We start from the raw sequence: 21,277 nt of genomic DNA on the forward strand, positions 1-21,277 counted from the left end.
TCAATTTTTAAACATTTTTTTTTCCCACCACAACAAAGAAATCCCATGCCCATTAGCATTCACTCCCCATTTTCCAGTGCTAGGCAATCACCAATTTGCTTTGTCTGTATGGATTTGCTTATTCTGAACATTTCACATAAAAGGAATTATACAGTATGAAGACTTTGTAACTGGTTTCTTCCACCTAGCATGATGTTTTCAAGGTTCATTCATCCTATAACATGTCAGTCCCTCATTTCTCTTTATGGTCAAATAATATTACATGGTATGAATATACAATATGTTATTTATCCATTCATCAGTTTTTGTGTTGTTTCTACCTCTTGGCTAATAAATAATGCTGCTATAGATATTTGTATGTAAGTTTTTGTGTGTACATATTTTAACTCCTCTTTGGTATACACCCAAGAGTAGAATTGTTGGATCATATGGTAACTTGGACAAAGAAGCCTGGCAGGCTACAGTCCATAGAGTTGCAAAAGGTTGGACACAAGTGAAGCAACCTAGCACACAGGGCACACATGGTAACTCTATGTTTACCTTTTGAGGAATTGACAAACTGTTTTCCAAAGCATCAGCACCATTCTACATTCCCATCAGCAGTGTATGTATGCATGTTGTTTTCAGTCCCTCAGTCATGTCCAACTCTTTGCGACCCCAGAGACTGCAGCACACCAGGCTTCCCTGTCCTTCACCATCTCCCAGAGTTTGATCAAACTCCTGTCCATTGAGTTGGTGATGCCATCCAACCATCTCATCCTGGGTTGTCCCTTTCTCCTCTTCCTTTCAATCTTTCCCAGCATCAGGGTCTTTTCCAGTGAGTCAGCTCTTCACATCAGGTGGCCAGAGTATTGGAGCTTCAGCTTCACCATCAGTCCTTCTAATACATATTCAGGACTAATTTCCTTTAGGATTGACTGGTTTGATCTCCTTGCTGTCCAAGGGAATCTCAAATGTCTTCTCTAACACCACAGTTTGAAAGCATCAATTCTTTGCCACTCTGCCTTCTTTATGGTCCAACTCTCAGATGCATTCATGTATGTACGAGGTCTCCAAATTCTCCACATTCCTGTTGACACTTGTTATAATCTTTTTATTCAATGGGTGTGGTGTTTCCACTGTGGTTTTGATTTGCCTTTCTCTGATAACTAATGATGTTGAGTATTTTTTTCGTATGCTTGTCGGTCATTTATAGATGTTTGAAGAAATACCTGATCATATCCTTAGCCCATTTTTCAATTGGCTTTTTTTAATTATTCATTTATAGTAATTCTTTGTATATTCTAAAGTCTCTATCATATTTATATGATTTGCAAAAATTTTCTCCCATTCTGTGGGTTGTCTTTTATTTCTTGATGGGGTCCTTGAAGCAGAAAAGTTTTAAATTTTGATGACATTCGCCTTATCTGTTTTTCCCTTTGGTTGTTTGCCCTTTTTATGTTATATCTTAAAAACCATTGCCAGGTCCAAGGTCATGAAGATTTACACCTATATTTTCTCCTAAGAGTTGTATAGCTTTAACTCTTATATTTAGGTTTTCTATTCCTTTTTGAGTTAATCTCCATGTGTAATGGGAAGTAGGGGTTCAGTTTCTTTTTTTTTTTTGGATATGGTTATCCAATTGTCTTAGCATCATTTTTGAAAATAATTCTTTCCCTCTTTGAATTGTTTTGGCACCCTCATCAAAAAGAGCGCATGCACGTGTGCTCAGTCGCTAAGTCACATCTGCGACCCCATGGACTGTAGCCAGCCAGGTTCCTCTACCCCGGGGGATTTCCCAGGCAAGAATATTGGATTAGGTTGCCATTTCCTTCTCCGGGGCATCTTCCTGACAGAAGGATCGAAACCATGTCTCCAGCATTGGTAGGTAGGTGGGTTCTTTGCCACTGAGGCCCCAAGGAGGGTGTTGCCTCCCCATTGGGGAATCGAATCCTAGTCTCCCGTGTAACAGGCAGGGATACTCACCACTATATTAACAAGAATCAACTGATTGTAAATGTGAGAGTTTATTTCTGGATTCTCAACTTTATTCCATCGACCTATAAATCTATCTATAGCTCTGTGTTAAGTTTTGAAATCAGGGAGCTTGAATCCTCCAATTTTGTTCTTCTTTTTCACCGTAGTTTTAGCTATTCTGGGTCCCTTGAATTTCCTTTTCTTAGGCTTTTTTCATTGCTAGGATGAATGAACTCCCTTTTCTATTTCGTCACTGCTCTGTATAGAAAACTATTGAAAGTCATATATTTATTTTTGTGTCCAGCTACTTTACTATGCTTGCACATAAATTCTAAATATTCCCCAATCCATTAGATATGGGTTCTTAGCTAGACAATCATATCTTTTGCAAATAATAATCTTGTCTCTTTCTTCCCAAATTCACATCTCATTTATTTTTCTTCTCATTGTTCTTCCTTGAATTTCACACTTTTCACAGTGTGACATCCTTGTTTTGCTCCTTGTTTTCATAGGGTTGTCTTTGTTATCAAGGATTATATTATCCATTCCAGGTCATCACTGAGGTATCACATTGTCTGTTGCATTGAAATAAATACATTTATCATCTTGACAAAGTCTTTTTATTCCCAGTCACTAAGAGTTTTCATCAGGGTTCATCTTATTAGGATAATTATGTGGTTTTTCTCCTGTGTCCTATTCATATGATGAACAATATTAATAAACTCTTAACATTCACACCCCCTCCCCCAGCCCCTTGCATAAACTATATCTCTTGAGTCAGTGGGAACAAATTAGCTCACATTAACAGGAATAACTGAGGTCTCACGGTGCAGCTCCCACCTGTATAATACAGAACAGATGTCACAAACTGAAAGTTGGCAGGTCACGTCTGGTTTGGCTTGCAAGGGGGGGTGGTGTGTAAAATACTGTGTTAAATTAGTTTCCAGCATTTAAAAATCAGGAGATTTCAGACTAAGAGCTCCAATTTTTGGTTTCTCTTTACAAATGATAAAATCTGACCATGTGAGTCCTGCATTCTCATAGGGTGACCGTGAGCTAAAGTTGCCCCCTGGGTGAGGGGGCTACTGTAGAGGACTCCTCATTTACATCTTTTTCACATCCTATTGTCTCCATACCATATTGTTCCCAGACATCAAGGTCAAGGGTCAGTTGCCAGACTTTATATTTGTGTAGTTATTTTTCTTATAATGGAATTAGGTGAAAGTGTGTAATCATGTCCCTAGCAAATGCGGAAAAACAAGAGACCAAGAGGGAAATGAGCTTCAGGAGAAACGGAAGCACACATAATTCTCAGGGGAAGTGAAGAATATTCCTATAATGCTCAATACACAAACTGTGCCTGTTGAAAAGATACAACATGAGATGCCACCAGCTAAAAAACTAGTAAGAAGAATATGAAAAAGATGTGTAGGGGAAAGAAAAAGGAGGGGGGGGGTCTGACATGTCCATTGGGCTTGTTTCAGGAGGCAGAGAGCACCCACAATGCTATCATGAAATACCATACTCTATCTAGCAAACCAACACCATCTCGCTAGTTTTGTCCTTGAATCTGGGCTGTTTAGCTCTTGACCCTGCTCCAGTCCTGGGTGGCTGTAGTTCGAAGTCCTGGCCAATAGCTGTCAAGTGCTGATCAGATCTCCTGGTTGTTCTGCCCTCTTGGGGTAGGGAGACACAGACAGAGCTGAGGGGGAGAGTGGGGATGGTTAACAGGCAAGCTGGATCCACTTCTTTTTTCAATTTATTTGATTGCACCCGGTCTTAGCTGTGACATGGGAATTCTTAGCTGTGGAATGCAGGATATAGTTCCTTAACCAGGGATCCAACCCAGGCACCCTGTATTGGGAGTGAGGAGTCTTAACCACTGGACCACTACAGAAGTCCCCCTGATGTGGGATGGGAGCAAGTGGGCTTCATGAGATGCCCAGCTCCCTGATAGTGAACCCTAATGGGCAATTCTGTTTCAGCTTTCCTCCACCTCCAGTTTCAGGGACATCAAGGATATGGAAAAAGTCACGGATGCCATAACTTCTCCTGTAGCTTTCAAAGCACTCTCAGGATCCACCATGTCAATCCCGCTCATGCTGTGTCTTTCTTGCTACTAAATTTCTGCTTCCAGAGCCCTTCCACCCCTTCCTCCCAACTTGGCCACCTCTGGGCTGCCTCCCTCTTCCCCCCCCCTTTTTTTTTTTTTTTTGTGGTGGAAAAAGTAAGGACTGGGGAGACCAGAGTCCTTGTTTACCCTTCTCAAGATGAAAGACCCCCAGGATGTCTTCTCACAGACTTTGTGGCTCTGGTTCCTTGTTTGTAAAACGGTGGGGGGTGGGTGCTCTGGGTGGTCCATGCAAGAGTAGAAGTGCTCGATGGTTCTGAGCGCCTTCCCTTCTCTAACAGAGGCTGGGACCAGTTCTCTGTGCTCATTCACGAGTACTTTCTGTTTCTGTGTTTTTGGGGAAGTTGCCTTTTCTTGGTATTGAGTGAGTCAGGAGAAGAAAAATCATTGGCAGTCCCATCTCTCAAAGCCTCAGGTAGGGCTGTGGCTTCTGACAACACTAACGGCTGATCTTGAGGCCGATTTCGAATGCCTCTAACAGATATTGTGACACAAGTCCCATTCAAGAGTGAAAATGGAAATTCCAGCCTCGCCCTTTGTGACCTCTGAAATAAACTGCTATTCTTTCGTCGCCAGAGCTGCTCGCACAACACAGCAGCCAACCTTCTCATTCCTAATTTGTAACGAGGAAACGGAGGCATGGGGAAGAGCAGTGATTTCCGGGATCCCTAAGAGTTCTTCCAGCTCCGGGTAAAAAAACACATCTGCCCGCGTGGCCTGTGGGGAGAACGGGCGGGGGAGGGCGCCAGAAGAGGGCCTGGATCCTGGAGACGACCCCTCCCCGCCTTCAGGAGAAATGGCTGCAGTCACAGCCACTGGTGATGGACGGTGAGGAAGTCAGACCAGAGGCTGGGGCAGCCGAGCCGAAAGTCTGGATGGGCTGGTATATCTGGAAAGATTTCTGCCCAAGGACGAAGGGCGAGGGTCGCGGGCCCGTGTGCACAGCAGGGGTGCAGGCATTTTAAAGGTTAAGAGCACCCGTAGAAAATAGAAGTAGGAGGAGGAAGTGGGGCGCTGGGGCGCAGTGCGAGAAGGAAGCAACTCGTCGGAGCTTCCCCTTTTTCCTCCTTCCCCGAAGCCCCCACCCCAGGCCCCTCGCCCGCTCCGCCCACCCATCCAGCCCTGCCAAGCCGCGCTTCCGCTCCCCCTGGTCAAGCCTCACCTTACTCCTGGGGGCGGCGTGGGGGTAGCACCGGCGTCCCTCCGGCCTTGGCCAGCCCTCAGCCAGGACCTGTTCCTTCCGAGGGCAGAGGAGCTCAGAGCTGGGCGTCCTCATTCGCGCGGTGGGCTCGGGCCGGACTCTAAGGATGCTTGGGGTCAGGCTGGCGCCAGGCCGACGCCGCCCGGCCACCAGGTGGCGCGAGAGTCCGGCTGGGCGGCCTGCCCCGCCCCGCCCTGGCATGGCCCCGCCCCGCCCCGGCATGGCCCCGCCCCCAGTCCGCCGTCTGAGCAGAGCCCCGATCGATGCTGGGACTCGCCGCGCGGGTCCCCAGCTCCGGCGCGGTGGTCGCGACGGTACCCGGAGTCGCAGGGAGTCGCCTCTGGAGAGGGACTCGGCGCCCAGCGGGGACTGCAGGTGTGTGGCCGGGGCGCGGGGACGCGGAGTGCACGCGTAGGGGCTTGAGGCAGAGCCAGAGCTGCCCGCGGACACTTGGAGACAGGTGCGCCCAGAGAGCACAGGCTGCAGCCAGTGCGCTGGACAGATCCTGCCGTCTTCTGCCTCTGAGAACAGGGCCCGTTGCCGGGGACACGACCCGCACACACGCGTGCCCAGGAATCTCAGACAGAAGGGTATGCCGGCTGTCCATCCTTACCTAAGTAGCCACTGCTGGAGGCGTCTGTGCGGTCCGACTGTGACCGCAGCCTCCTGCTGCCTCTTTCGAGGCTGCCCTGTGTCTTCGGGTCAAGGAGTCTGCTCTCCCGTCTGGGAGCGCTCTCTCTCTGGGAGCCTTGGCATCAGGGGTCCTTAGCCACCAGGACCTCCAGCGAGCGTGGGCCCCCAGACAGTGGCTGCTTTTCTCCAGAAGCGCACTCTTGGCGCTGTCAGCTTATCCGTGTTTACACCCCCTCGGTATCCCTGCGTGACTCTGTGTGCGCGTGTGCATGGGTGTGCGCGTGCGCGTGCGCGCTGGCCCATCCCAGGCCTCGGGTAAATAAAGTTCTTTAGGTCAGTAGGAGGAAGGAGATTATTCAGAGGGAAAAGGAAGGCGAGATGAAAGCAGCAGGATGTGGTATCAAGTAAGTTACAAGCCTCTTGCAGAGAGGAGGAGTGGGTTTGGGCGAAATGAGGGCCGGAACTGGGCCAGGTCTACGTGCGTCCAGGGTTCTGTCTGGGTCCCCGTCTTTCCCTCCCTGCAGTGGTCACTCTGCCTTCTCCTCCACACCTTCCCTCCTCCTGGCCCGGGACTACCCAGAAGGCACTGGTTCCCAGAACTTGTTAAAACACACCTTCTCCAGGCACCCCCTACAGTGCAGCTTTCCAAGGGTGGGGTCTGGAATCTGTATTTTTCTAAAATTTGAATAAGATCCGTTAAGTGATGAGGCTGGTGCCATTGCTTGGGAACCCTGGATGCTTTGGAAAGGAGGCCTGGGTTCCAGCTGTGCCCAGCTGTGTGACCCTGAGCCTCATGAGCATCACACTACCCTCTCCCAGCCTGCTTCCCTATCTGCAAAATGGGCCCTAACCTGCAACCTCAGGGAGCAAATCAAATGAGAAAGTGTGAGCAGGGCGAATGCACAGGGAGCTGCCCTGGGTGTTTGCAGAACAAGGGAGTGGGTGTCTCGGGCTTACCTGCTTCCTCAGCGGGGACACTGCGGTGTGGCTCCAGGAAGACAGTTTTGAATGGTCTACTCTCTCTTCCTGCTCAGAAGACCCTCCCCTGCTTCTTGGAGAATAACTAGGCAGGATGGTTATTCTGGGGACAGCGCAGAGTCTTTGTGTGCCAGGCCTCACTTTTTTGTTTGCTGTTTTTAAATTTTGGTTTTGAGGGCTCTTTGTTGCTGTGTGGACTCCTGTTCTCTAGTTGTGGGGCAGCTCCGTTGCCTGGGGACCTGTGGGATCTTAGTTCCCTAACTGGGGATTGAATGCGCATCCCTTGCATTGAGAAGGGGATTCTTAACCTCTGGACCCCAGGGAAGGCCCCTCATCAGGGTTTTAAGACCCTTGCCAATCTCTTCGGTGAGGGATAAAGAACTGTTTTCTCTTTACAAGCTGTAGTGGACAGAGAAAGACCTCTGTCTCTTTGCCTGTCTCTCGCCAGCATGCGCCCTGCTTTTTTTTCTTTCGAGAAGAATCAAGCGGAAGCTAACCGGGTGACCAGTGTGTTTGGGTTTACTACAGGGGTCGTAATGTGGAGGAGGAGGCTGGCTGTTGGAGGTTGCTCCATGGCCCCAGGTTAGTCATTGATCATCGGCCTTCCGGCAGAGATGCGGAAAAAGGAGAGGCAGTCACCTTTGCCTGGGCAGCCCAGTGTTAGAGGCTCCAGCTTGGGTTCAGAGGAACACTCAAAGAGCGCTGACTTGGTCTTTGTTCAGAGAGCCTCACCCACAAAGGACTGAGCTGGCCAGACTTCTGTGGGACCTCTGTGAACTAGAAGACTTGTTTGGCTCAGCTATGGGTGGACCGAAAGCCTGGATCAGCTTTTTAAGCAAGGAAGTATCTAGAGGGGCAAGATGGAGTGATTGTCATCAGTTCAAGGAAGAGGTTTGAGGTTCTGGCATAGATGGGGTGGGGAGTGGACAAAGGAAAGACCAGAGGCAAGCTGAGACAGCACAGCAAACATATATTACTTATTAGAGTATTCCGTTGATGTGAAGATGTACACATTTTCACATTTTAACAACTCTGAAATCATCTTACCATCTATGGCATCTTACCATTATAATAGGCGGCAATATTTCTTTCTTTCTGGCACACAAAATAATGGTGGTGTAGTCGCAAAGTCATTTTCCACCTCTTGTAGCCCGCCAGGCTCCTCTGTCCATAGGACTTTCCCAGGCAAGAATATTAGAGTGGGTTGTCATTTCCTTGTCCAGGGGATCTTCCTGACCCAGGGATTAAACCCGTATCTCCTGCATTGCAGGAGGGTGCTTTACCACTGAGTGACTAAGGAAGCGTAAAATAATGGTGCATCTTACAATTGATGGCATCTTTTTCGATTCTGTTAAATATGATGTGTATTTTGCAAATATGGGGGACGCTTTCGATGTACAGGGGTACACACAGAACCACATCATTCTTGTAAGTGAAATGGCACGTTATCACTTTTTCCACCAGCTCTACCTTTTAAACACCAAAACTTTTCATGGTATCTAGTTTTTAAAAGAAATCCTTGTAAAATGTGTTGCTTGCCTTTATAAATCTAGCACATGGTGTGTGATTTAATAATGCCTTGAAAATATTAAACAGTTCTACCTGCCATTTTTGCATACCTTGGGTCTGCTCAGGACAAAATTTTTGTCATCTTTCTTATTGTCCTTTTCCCCTTTAGCTATCATTCCATGGTCCTTGGCAGTGGGCTAAGTATTTCTCCATTTCCTTTTCATCTTCACTGCCATACTCAGGTTGCTACAACTATTATCCACACTTCATGAAGGAAGACACTAAGGACCAGGATGATACTGCTAGGAAGCGCCAGGGCTGGGTGGATGACCAGAGATGACCCAGCCCAAGGGGTATTCTGCCTGTGCCTGTGGGTGTGGAGGGCATGGCTTGTGGGGCTGACTGGGAGCCTGAATGTGGCTACCTACAGGTCTTCTCTGTTTGCTTTCAGGCTAGTGGCTGGAAGGTTCTGGATAGTTGGGTTATCAGCCAAGTGCCTTCCGGATAAGTGAGGTATAGCTGTGGCAAAGTGCACAAGATTGGAGGGTAGGGCTGATGAATGGGAAGAAGTGGGTGACCAGTGGCACCAAGCAGACTTTGGGTCCTTCTTGAGTTTACCACATCTAGCACTTGGGGTGCATGGCTTTGAGCTTTAGGGTTTGTCCTTAGTGGGAGACACCTGCCTCCAGCTTTCCCCAACTCCCAGTCCAGCTTCTCTCATGGGGATATAAGACGACAAAACTGAACAGGTCACATTCCAGCTGTAAATCCTCCCGAGCTGCCCTGGCCCTCTGGGGAAGGTCCATACCCCTTAGCATGCCTAGCAAGACCTCCGCCACCCAGCTCAGGTCACCCTGCCTTCTTCATCTCTTTAAGCTTGGGCAGACCTCAGTACCTTTGCACGTGCTGCTCCTTCCCGCCACATTGCCCTTCCTGTCCACTGCCTGCCTGGCAGACCATGAATTCATCCTTGGATGCCCAGCTCCAACCTCATCATCTTTGAAGGCTTCCCTAAGCCCCTCTTCACTCCACAGCACTGGCCACGCCATCCTTCCGTCCTCCCCATGCCTTCCTTGTCATCCCGGAGCACTGGCCCCTCTGGCCTGCAGGGTCTGACCAGTGACATGGTGGCTGGCTCACCAGGGCCTTCTGATGCTCAGCACAGCTGTTCAGCTGTCACCATCAGACTCCCCAGGATTTCTTAGAAATCCACGAACAGCAATAGTGGGGGCTGCCAAGGGGGCTGCGGAGCACACGGTGTTGTGGGGGGCAGAAGGGTGGGGTCCGGAAGGAGTGGTGTGCTTTTCATTTTCATGTCCTCAAGAGTCTTGCTGCTGTTGTTGTTGACCTAGGCAAATGAGTCTGTGTGGTTTCCTTGTCGGGGGCAGGGCTGGGGTGTGACGGCTGAAGACAGCTTCTGCCTCCTGTGGAGTCAGGGGGGCTGTGTTTCTACCTGATTCTCCTATTCCCAGCCCTGTGACCCTGGGTTGAGTCCTCGTACATCAAAAGTGTCAGTTTCCCCATCTCCCTGGAAGCATGCATGGATGCTTTCTACGGCCCCTTCCTCATTTCCAATAGTCCATTCCTTGGCTCAGCACCTCTGCATGGAGCACCTTCCATGTGCCAGGTATGTGCTGGGGCTCTGAGGACCGTGAGGGAGACAGATAACGTTCCTGGAAATTTTTCATTTTGGCTGCATTGGGTCTTCATTGCGGGCTTTTCTCTGGTTGCGTCACTTGGGCTTAGTTACCCTGTGGAATATGGTATCTTAGCTCCCCGACCAGGGATAAAACCTACATCCCCTACATGGGAAGGCAGATTCTTAACCACTGGACTACCAGGGAAGTACCCCTCCCCTGGTGGAAATTAGTCTAGTGGGCAGGACACTAGATACCTATCGTGTAATTTCCATCATGAGAATGATGAGGTCCCGGGCAAGTATGGAAAGGGAACCCCATATAGTTTGAGGATTAAGGAGAGGCTTCCCTGAAGAAGTCACATTCGAGTTGAGAATTGAGAGATACAATATAGAAGAAAATACCAATGGTAATAAAAATGATCCCCAACACTGAGCAGACATGTGCTAAGCCCTCTCTGGGTGCACCCTCTCAGGAATTCCTTTATTTCTGTGAGGTGTGGGGGCCTCCTCTCCTACAAAAACCAAGTGAGGTTAACTCTGGCATAAGCCAGAGACCCATCCCCTGCACCCCATCTCCCCTCTCCTTGCCTCTCCCCCTCCTCCGAGGTCTCATGAAGGTCATAAACACTATTAGGGGGGGCCTCCCTTTTCCTTTGCACTGATCATCACCAGAGAGTAAGTTCCTTTGCTGCTGAGGGGCTCCTTGCAGGAGTCCCTTGCATTTGCTCTCACATTGGCTATCCATAGCGAAAGGAGCCTCTATCCACAGAAAACCACCGTTGGCCTTTCGTTCCGTCCCTCTCAGAGTTGCTGTCCTTACAACCCAGATTTTGTGTATTTCCTACGAAGTCATCCTCTCAGCACCCACATCCTTCTTCCTTCCAGGTTTTCTTCCCAGGACCCCAAGGTCTCTGTGGACGTACCTCTGGCTTTTGGGTCTGAGCGTTTGTTCCTGAGTGACTTGGTGGTTTTGACTCTCATCAGGTAAATCTCCCCACAGTCACTTCCATGCAGCCTGGCTGAGGCCACCCTCCTCCTCAGTGCATTTTCTGGGTGAGATTACATCTACACCTGCTGCTCTTATGGGAGACTTTCGAACTCAGTCTTGATAATGGGCCTCTTTCAGAAGCTGATAAAGCCATAGATCATCCCCTCCATCTCCCCACAAAAGGCACACGTGTGCACGCACACGCATGCTCTTTCAAAGTTTTGCAGAAAACCTCTGGGTCTTCTCAGACCTCTGCTGTCCACCAGGGAACCCAGGTAAGTAACCTCTGATCTGGAAAACAGGACTTTCTATACACTGATTTCTTTGGCTCCATGCAGGAGTCAGCTGTTGTCAGAATGATGGATCTCTCCTTGGGGAGATCTCAGGGCTAGGTGTGGGGACCACTCACAAGCCGTGTGCACGCTTCCTGGGTTTATTACTGAATCTTGAATTCAATCCATTTCCAAGATGATTGAAGAACATTACTTTAGCTAGTAGTTGTTGTTGTTTAGTCATTAAGTCGTGTCCAACTCTACGACCCCATGTACTGTAGCCCGTCAGCCTCCTCTGTCCATGGGATTTCCTAGGCAAGAATAACTAGACTAGATCTTCCCAACCCAGGGATCGAACCCATGTCTCCTGCATTGGCAGGTAGGTTCTTTACTGCTGAGCCACCAGGGAAACCCTTACTTTGGCTAGTGGTGTCCTTAAAAGAAGCCCTCTGCTCTGGTTCCCCTACCCCCAGCCAGGGAGCTAGACTTAAGGCTAGAAACGAGACCAGAGAAGGTGCATGTTGGTGGCTATTCTCAGGAATAGAGACGATCCAGGAAGCAGAGAGGCAGCCACTGCTGGTGTTTTTGCTGCAAATATTCTCACGGCCTCCCTTGTTCTCAGGGACTGGCGTGAGTGTGGGCCTTTATTTCTCTGATGTGGTTGTAGTTCTTTAGAGCTGATGCCTTGAAGTCAAGTGCCATGTGTAAAGGAAGTTTTCTTCAATTCCTCATTTCTAAGGATTTGTTAAAGCACAGATGGAAGTTAGGTTTGCCAGTTACAACTGGAAGCATCCACTAGGAAAGCCTTGTGTTCTTTCACCTTGAGGTAGGTTTGCGTGATGTGTTACATCATTAACTTCCTTCTCTTCAGCCCTGCTTGCCCTTTTGGAGTGAACTCTGCTTAGTCAAGGAGTTTTGTTCTTTCAGAACAGTGCTGGGTTGATTTGCTGCGATGCCTTTGAGAATTCTTGCATCCGTGCTCACAGATAAGGTCGGCCCATATTCTCCTCTTTTGTACTGCTGTTGTTATGTTTTGATGTGCTGGTTATGCAAAGTGATTTTGGAGGCATTTCATCTCCTCCTGGGGCTTCCCTGGTGGCTCGGTGGTAAAGAACCCGCTTGCCAAGGCAGATGAGGGTTCAATCCCTGGGTTGGGAAGATCCTCTGGAAGAGGAATGGCAACCCACTCCAGTATTCTTGCCTGGATAATCCCATGGACAGAGGAACCTGGCGGGCTACAGTCCACAGGGTCTCAGAGTTGGACACAACCGAGTGAGTGATCATGAGAATCTTCTCCTGCGCTCTGGGGACAGCTGGCAGAGCAGGGCATGGTCTGTGTCTCGGAAGTTGGAAGAACAGCTTGGTCTTAGGTCTCTACTACTGGATTCTTGGTTTCCCATTTCCCAAGCCTTCCTCTCCTCTTCTCTCTTCCTTAGTCCTCCCAGGTACACACCTAGCACCTCCGTGCTCCCAAGCTGGAACCTCAGAGTCATCTTTGATTCTTGAGCCTTCAACAATTCTCCACTGATTCCCATGAATCTCTCCTTTTCCTGCCCTGCAGCTGAGGGAAGGCTCATTTCCACTCTTAGATGCTTCCATCCAACTGGAGAGTGGTCCAAGGCCAGGTGCTGTGTTTAGTGGGGATGCTGATAAACCATCTCATACCCAGAGAAAGGTAAGCAAGGTAGTGATGGTACAATACCGCATGTTTACAGAAGGAGAGATGTTTTTCTATATGAAGAGGACATAAAGGAGAAGTCATATCCATGCAGGAGACATGGGATCAATCCCTGAGTCAGGAAGAACTGCTGGAGAAGGAAATGGCAACCCAGTATTCTTGCTTGAAAAATCCCATGGACAGAAGAGCCTGGCAGGCTGCAGTCCGTGGCGTCACAAAGAGTCGGACACGACTGAGCGACTAACACTCTACTTCGGGACTAAGCATAATTCTTTGGAAAAGGTGAAGACCTGCCCTATAGAGGTCGTTCTCCTAGGAGGAAAGGGACCCATGAAGGGAATAGTGATGAAATAGATCTCAGCTTACCACAGGGAAGATCTTAGAGCTCTAAGTTCAGAGCAGAATAACAATGGAATGGGCAGACTTGTGGTAGTGAGTTCCCCATTGGGAGAAGCATTCAAGGAAAACACATGTCAGACGTAGAAACGAAAGCTGTGAGAATAGAGACACATCACTTCATTTCTAAGCACCTCTAACTCTCCAAATCTTGGTGACTGTGTCTTATGGCTGTAGGAAAGTTGGTTGTTTTGATAACATAATTTGAATTTAAGAAATTCAGTGGCCTTGAATAAACAAATCCCAAAGCTGGGCAGTTCCCCCACAAATCCTGCAGCCCGTCTTCAGAGCCTGTCCTCCCAGAGCAGGAGCTCGATGTTGGTTAGAAAACCAGAGCCATGCATGGTAAGACCCTGGAGCCACAGCTGGACATAGGGATGCTTGCCCATCTCCTGTGCTTGATAATGGACTTTTTTTGGGTGGGGGGCAAGGGGGAGTCTCTTGTTCTTGGTTCCTTCTGAACCAATCTGATAAAATGGACTACTTCAGAGACACCTTCCTCTGTGGCTGTCCCAGAGAAACTCTCAGTGCCAATCTGATCCACCTCCAGGTCACGCGGGGAATTAATGGCCTCTTGTTCTTGGGGTTTTTGAGCCAGCGTTTAATGGGCCTTTGCATTTCGCATTCACTTCTGTACTGACATCTTGAGAGTTTCATTTTGAGAAAACCCAAAACTCAGAGCTCTCCTTCGCCTGTTATTGTGCTTAAGTGAACACAGTGGGGTTGTGGTGTGGTGTTCAGACTACTGAATGGGAGTAGGAGCTGAGATCTCTAGTCCTAGCTGTCCCCCACTCAGCTGCTCATCTCCCTAAGCCTGTTCCCTCTTGGCTCAAGGGGCTGTATCTATATTCTGACATCCTATGAGTTTTACAAAGTCTTCTCTCCAAGTGTAGACTGATAGGAGCTGCTCTGATGGGCTAAGCAGAGAGGGGACCCGCTCCTTCCCTCATGTTACCCATGTCACGGCAGGACTCCCAGAGGCTAAAGTCCTTCTGACCACAGTGGTGGCCTGCCTCCCTCCACCCAGGCTTCTCCACTGGAAGTCTTCCTCTGAAGTCATTGGTGGCCTTGTAATGGCAGATTCCAATGGCTTTCTGCTAGTTTGCATCTCTTTGCAGTTTCTGTAGCATTTGATGCCCAGCACCACTTGCTAGAGAGCTTCCCAGGTGGCTCAGTGGTAAAGAATCCATCTGCCAGCTCAGGAGATGCAGTTTCGATCCCTGGATCAGGAAGATCCCCTGGAGAAGGAAACGGCAACCCACTCCAATGTTCCTGCCTGGGAAATCCCATGGACAGAGGAGACTGGAGGGCTACAGTCCATGGGGTCGCAGAATCAGACACAACTGAGTGACTGAGCACACACACACATCCTGACCTAGAGCCTCTTCCTCACCATATGCACCTCCTGGCATTCCTGTGCACGCTCCTCTTCTTGCTGTCCCAGGTCATGCTTAGCTCCCTCACCCAGACCCTCATCTCCAAGTCCATGCTGGTCAATTTTACCGTTTCGACGTCAACACAACTCCAGAGCCCAGCTCTTCGTCCATGACGCAGGCTTCCTCTCCAGACTTCCCCATTTGGGGATCTCTAGTGAAACCAGACTCCTGGTCTGGAGTGGAGACGTTGCAGTCACCTCTGAGTGCTCCCTCCCTCTTCCTGTCCCCCACTCTCCAGCCAGCTTTGATGGCGCTTCCTTTGGTTCTCGCTTCTTTTCACTTCCCCATAGTTCTCCCTGTCACCCAACTCAGCTTTCGTCACCAGCATCCTAGGCCTGCTTATGGGCCTTCTTGTACCCTGCTGTCTTCCTTGCTTCCTCCAGGAGATTCTTCTAATGAAACTCTTTTTGTCACCACGCTCAGAAGCCTTTGGTGCCACCTGCCTCCTAGGGAAAGTCCAAAGTCCAAGGTCTTGTGTTTGGAGTTTCAAAGCCGAGTCTTGCTCTTCGAATCTTCTCCGTGAATCCACACTCTCTCCTCCAGCCAGATGGCCTGACTCAGTTTCCTCCCCAAGACCTGATGGGTATTCTTATTTCTCCCTTCTCCTCCCGGTGAGGAAAACTTCCCAACCATCTTGTACAGCGCCAACTCCCTGCTGAGGGGCCAGCATCTAGCGATGCTCAGTTCATGTGCAGTGAACGAATGTTTGCCTGGTAGAGCACCCAGCACACAGGAAGTCTGGGTCAGCCCCGGTGGCTGATGATCAGGCATCTGAGTGCTTTGTGGGATTCAGTCAACCTCTGAGAATGCATTCTCAGGCATCTCCCTGGATTCTGTGGGTCCCACCTGAGGTAAGGGTATCTTTTTGGTTTTCCCTGGTGGCTCACACGATAAAGAATCTGCCTGCAATGCAGGAGACCTGGGTTGGAAAAATCCCCTGGAGAAGAGAATGGCAACCCACTCTGGTATTCTTGCCTGGAGAATTCCATGGACAGAGGAGCCTGGCGGCTTGCAGTATATGGACTCACAAAGAGTCAGACATGACTGAGTAACTAACACTTTTCGCTTTCAAAGGGGCAAAGTCCTGGGTCTTTGCACCCAGTATGGGTAAGACAGGCTGGTGGAGGGGACAGGTGGGGAGGTGGGGTTCAGATGCGTTAAGCCCCTGGTAAACTCCAACTGCTAAGCCCCTGATCCTTGGAAAACTGTTCCACCCTTTAAGTTATTTCAGATTCAAGACAGCAGCTGGGCACCCCTGGTAAGCCCAAACAAGCCACTCCCAGCTGGTGACCCCGCCTTAGAGGAGCCTGGGGAAGTGTCTGTTTGCAACATGGGTGTTTACAAGGCAGAGGGGCTTCCTGTCCCGCCTACCAGGCTGACTGTGGGGCAATCAGGAGCTGTGTCTTCAGGGGCACTGGGGCAAAGAAATGCTTGGAGGATTTCTTGGGATTCTTCAGACATCCCAAGGTGGGGTGTCTGGCCATGCTGACCCTCGAGGAAGCCAAGGGCAACATGGAACGACCGCAAGTTTTTGAACCGGGAGAAAATGAAATGTGACTGATAATTAATTTGCACATCGCCCTTTACAACTTCTAAAGCATTGTTCATAAATGCAGCCCAGCTAGTTTAACGTGGAACCCTTTAGAGGGAAAAGAAATTCCCTTGGTCACGCCCAAGCAGGGTAAACAAGGAGAAGTTTCCCTTTTTCTTTACTGCTTTGGAGAGGAAAGAAGGCTTTCTGGGATTTCTCTGGTGATCCAGTGGTTAAGAATCTGCCTGTCAATGCAGGGGACACAGGTTGGATCCCTGGTCCAGGAAGATTCCACATGCCCTGGAGCAACTAAACCTGTGTGCCACAATTACTGAGCCTGTGCGCCTAGAGCCTGTGCTCTGCAAGAAGAGAAGCCACTGCGACGAAGAGTAGCCCCTGTTCTCCGCAACTAGAGAAAGACCCTGCCCAGAAACGAAGACCCAGCACAGCCAAAAAAATTAATATTTAAAAAAGAAGAAGAAGAAGAAGGCTTTCTTGGGGAAGGAGAGAGTAGTGGAAAGATCTCCCCAGGAGAGAGAAGCTCCCAGTTGTGCTTCCGAATTCATTCGACACGGCAAGTACACTCCTCTCCTCACCCACCAGAGAAATGGGCCGAGGGGGCAGTCCCCCCACCAGGCTGGAACCACCGCCATGGCACCCCCAAGAACAGGGGCTTGTGTCCAGGGCCCCCGCTTCTGGGTTCCGACATAAGCGCCTGGAAAGGTCTGGGAACGTACCTCGTGCTCTCTCGGGCCTGGGGACAGGGGGGACCCCGTGACCTTTCTCTAGTGAGCAGGCAATCCAAGGATGGTGTTCACCCCATCATGTGACTTCTGATGCCCTGAGGCTGTTTTCTCTGGTGACTGCTTTCTCTGAACCCAGTAGAAAGAAGATGCAAAACAGAAGCTGCACCCTCAGCAGGGAAGAGGTGCTAGGGACGCCCGCGCCGTCAACACCTCGGCCTGCGCATCACGGTGCGATAATACTGGTCTGTGCAGGGAGGTTTATGGTAAAGCGTGAAGGAAGAAAAAGAAGCGCACACAGCCCTCTAAGAATCTGATACTCAAACCTCCTACTTGAAAGTGGCAGAGGTTGGCCTGAGGGGTGGGGCTGAGAAGGGAGGCGAGAGGTCGTGTTGAGCGAGGACGAGCTTTGTATGGCATGAAGAAAAAAAAAGAAAAAACATTTCTGAACGAGTGAGGCTGCAGAGCTCAGGTCCAAGGCATGGGAGGTAAAGTTTGGCGGTCGGGAGAGGAGGTCGTTCTAGGAGGCACCCGAGTGGGCTAGAAAAACAAGATGGCGGGGCCCTGCGGGAACTGACAAGAAAGAAGCCCTCAATACTGGGCCGAGTACTGGGTGCAGTGGAGACAGAAGGAGATGCCACCAATTTCCATTCCCTTTAGGTGCTGTCATGGTCTTGCGTCCTCCCTGAGATGGATGCAGCGGCTGAGAATGCCCCTTCTTGCACCAAGCCTCAACTCTACTGGTTTCCCTTCAAGGCTCCTGTGGAGGGAATGTTGAAGGATTGGGCTAGCACCATGGTTGAGTCCAGGGCACAGTCCTCTCAGAGAGTCCGGTTTTCCTCCTCCCCCTACCCCCACCCCCCCAGCATTTTCCAAGATGAGATTACTTCTCATTGACTGCTTGCTCCTAAGACCTATTCAGTAGTTGGAGGTGGGAACGTTATTATTGTTAATTAAATGTTTTAGAACAAGTTTAAGGTTACAACAAAACTGAGAGGAAGGTACAGATTTGTCATATTACCCCCTGCCCCACACATCATCAACATCACTCACCAGACGGGCACATATATTTTTACACCAAGGACGAATGTACATTTAAAAAATTTTATTGGGTTGGCCAAAAGATTCATTTGGGTTTTTTCATAACACATTATGGAATATTGGAACACTATGGAATATACTCAAGACATTATGGAATATACTCAATATTCTATATTGGAATATAGTTTTTTTCTTTTTTTTTTTTTTTTCATCCTATCATTTTGGAGTATAGTTAACAATGATGTGTTAGTTACAGGTATACAGCAAGGTGATTTAGTAATACCCATAAAGTATCCATTCTTTTTCAAACTGTTTTCCCATTCAGGTTATTACAGAATATAGAGCCAAGCTCCCATGCTATACAGTAGATCTTGGTTGGCTCTCTGTTTTAAATATAGTAGTGTGTACATATCAATCTCAAGCTCCATCCCCACTCCCAGCCTTTCCCCCATCCCAGCCATAATAGATACACCTACATCAACACATCACAATCACCCAAAGTCCATAGTTTACCTTTGGTTTCACTCTTGATATTTTTACATTCTATGAATTTTATGAATGTAATGACATATATCTATTATTATAATATTATACAGAGTTTTACATGCGTGCATGTGTGCTCAGTCATGTGTGGCTGTGACCCCAAGGACTGTAGCCCGCCAGGCTCCTCTGTCCATGGGATTTCCCAGGCAAGAATACTGGAACAGTTTGCCATTTTCTTCTCCAGGGGATCTTCCCAACCCTGGGATCGAACCCACATCTCTTGCATCTCCTGCATGCTAGCAGGTAGGTTCTTTACCAGCTGAGCAACCAGGGACACTCCATACAGAGTATTGTCAATGCCCTAGAATTTCTCTGTGCTTTGTCTAGTCTTCTCCTTCCCCACTCCCTGGAAATCATTGATCTTTGTATTATCTCCATGGTTTTGTTTGGAGGACATAATTTTTCACTGAACTGTTTGATCTTGTCTAGGGAGGAAGAGTTTTGTAACACCTATACTTTATTTTCACGATACCTTCTTATCACCAGTAAGAGATTATCTCTAAACATTTACCAAAACTACCCTCTCAACTTGAGTTGCTTCAGTACTAGCTAGTTAAGCCAATTTGCTCTGAAGAATGTCTGACCTTTAAATAACTCAATTACTGCCGCTCCCCTTGGAGTGGGATACACAGAAGTGGGCACACTATATGGGAAATAGGGGCTGTTTCTCAGGAGGATGACTTCAGCTTTTATGATGTGTCTCTTTATAAGGGAATTTTGGGTACATCGTGTGGTCTCTATTTAAGGTCAGACATTACAACATGGCCTACAAATTTGGGGAAAATCCCACCAGCTGTATCTAAATGACACAATAATGGACAAACAAATACAATTGTGCTTCTTAGAGAACTTGGTGGTGACTGAACCACCAAGTATATTGGTTGTATATTGTATACTAATTGGTAGTATATTGTATACTAATTGGTAGTATATTGTATACTAATATACAAGTATATTAGTATATTGGTTTCTTTGTTATTTCAGAGATATGTAAAATGATGGTGGCTTAAACATGATAGAGCTTTATTTCTCCTTCATGTAAAAGTCTGAGCATAAGTGGTCCAGTCTTTACACAAGGACTTCATAGATCACCTACATTCCTTCTATCTTGTTGCTTTGTCTTCCCCAACATGTAGCTTTCATCTCATGGTGTATGATGGCTGCTCTAGCAATTGCCATTGGGTTTGCATTCCAGCTAGCAAAAGGAAGAAAGAGAAAGAAGAAGGAGGCACACATATCCCTTTTAAAAGCATGATTTGGAAATTGTACTTACCAAAATCTACTTATATTCTATTGGCCAGAATGTAGTCAAATGGCCACAATTAGCTACAAGAGAATCTGGGAAATATAATCTAAATTTTCTAAAAATTACATTACTATAGAAGAAGGGAGCATGGATATGGAAAGACAGTTATGAGTCTTATCCACGTTTGAACTTTACTAGTCTGAGATCTTTCTGAATCTTCAATGTTATATAAAAGTTCTTTATCCCTTCAATTGTACAAAAGCCTACCTTCTAAGCCTTATTGAAAACCATTAATAAGAAAATGGCGTACCATTCTAAAAGATGGAATCCACACAAAGGTCTGTCTACAGGTGGAGTAAACAAAATGAGATCTGTACATACAATGGAGTAGTACTTAGCCTCAAAAAGGAATGAAATTCTGATGTATGTTATAAAATGGATGAACCTTGAGGACTGAAAGAAACCCATCAGAAAAAGACAATATTGTCTGATTCAACCTACGAACTGACTACAAGTTCGTAGTGTAGTCAAACTCATAGAGACAGAAAGTAGAATGGTGATTATCAGGGGCTGGGAAAGAGTGGAGTGGGGAGCTAGTGTTCAGTGGGAAAGAATTTCAGTTTGGGAGGATGAAAAAGTTCTGGAGGTGATGGTGCTGATGGTCTCACAGTAATGTGAATGTACTAAATGCCATTCAGCTGTATAGTTTAAAATGGTAACTTTTATGTTGTTTATATTTACCACAGTTTTTACCATGACATGCTGTAAGGGGTCCCCGAACTCCGGGATCTCATGCCTGATGATCTGAGGTGGAGCTGATGTAATAATAATACAAATAAGCACACAATAAATGTAACGCACTTGAATCATCCTGAAACCATCCCCCCACACACACACTCCTGGTCCATGGAAAAATTGTCCCTGGAGCCAAAAAGGCTGGGGACCACTGCTATAAAGGACCAAAAGCAGAGTTCTCTGGCATTTTAGGAGAGGTGACCCCACAGATGAAGACCCTTGGCTCTCCTGGGTGAGGTTCTGAAGCCAGAGGTGAGTCCATTTATCTTGTGATTATTGTGCTTACTTTTTTTTTTGCACCGTTATGAGCCTATAGCAGGACTTGCTAAAATTCAGATAAGCTATTTTTGTGCATTTTCTTGAGTCACCCCCTTAGTGAATCCATTCTTGCTCCTGGTAGTCCCTGGATCCTTCCCTGAATGTTGTTCACAAACTACCTCTTAATAACATAAAGAGAATGATGTCATGGGGGCTGGCAGACTCCGAGACTGTAGTTTCCAAGATTCTACTTTTGTTAAGTTCTCCAAAACTGGGACAGCCTTTTCTTGCGTCACTCCCGTC

At 47.9% G+C, this 21,277-nt stretch overlaps 1 protein-coding gene and 1 long non-coding RNA gene across 18 annotated transcripts in view; one reads left to right on the forward strand and one right to left on the reverse strand.

The window, feature by feature from the left end:
* Window positions 1–3,017: 3,017 nt before the first annotated feature.
* On the reverse strand, window positions 3,018–5,242 carry LOC112583725. Its single transcript, XR_003107903.3, has 2 exons — window positions 4,217–5,242; window positions 3,018–3,658 (listed from the first exon to the last, which is right to left on the reverse strand). It is a non-coding gene; the product is annotated as an uncharacterized LOC112583725 (long non-coding RNA).
* The window catches only part of PIK3R5 (phosphoinositide-3-kinase regulatory subunit 5), a 75,520-nt gene continuing 58,902 nt past the window's right edge, over window positions 4,660–21,277 (forward strand). For 6 of the 17 annotated variants that reach the window (XM_025280568.3, XM_044939304.2, XM_025280569.3 and 3 more), the window contains exon 1: window positions 5,511–5,663. In XM_025280568.3, the coding sequence (XP_025136353.3) occupies window positions 5,552–5,663 (112 nt within the window). In that variant the 5' untranslated portion in view covers window positions 5,511–5,551. Of the gene's footprint in view, window positions 4,778–5,510; window positions 5,664–6,198; window positions 6,326–10,932; window positions 11,032–21,277 lie in introns of those variants that run through there. The other 11 variants (XM_025280573.3, XM_044939302.2, XM_044939305.2 and 8 more) reach the window with 8 other exon arrangements.

The sequence above is a fragment of the Bubalus bubalis genome, chromosome 3 (assembly GCF_019923935.1).
Source record: "Bubalus bubalis isolate 160015118507 breed Murrah chromosome 3, NDDB_SH_1, whole genome shotgun sequence".
Taxonomy (NCBI): Eukaryota; Metazoa; Chordata; class Mammalia; order Artiodactyla; family Bovidae; genus Bubalus; species Bubalus bubalis.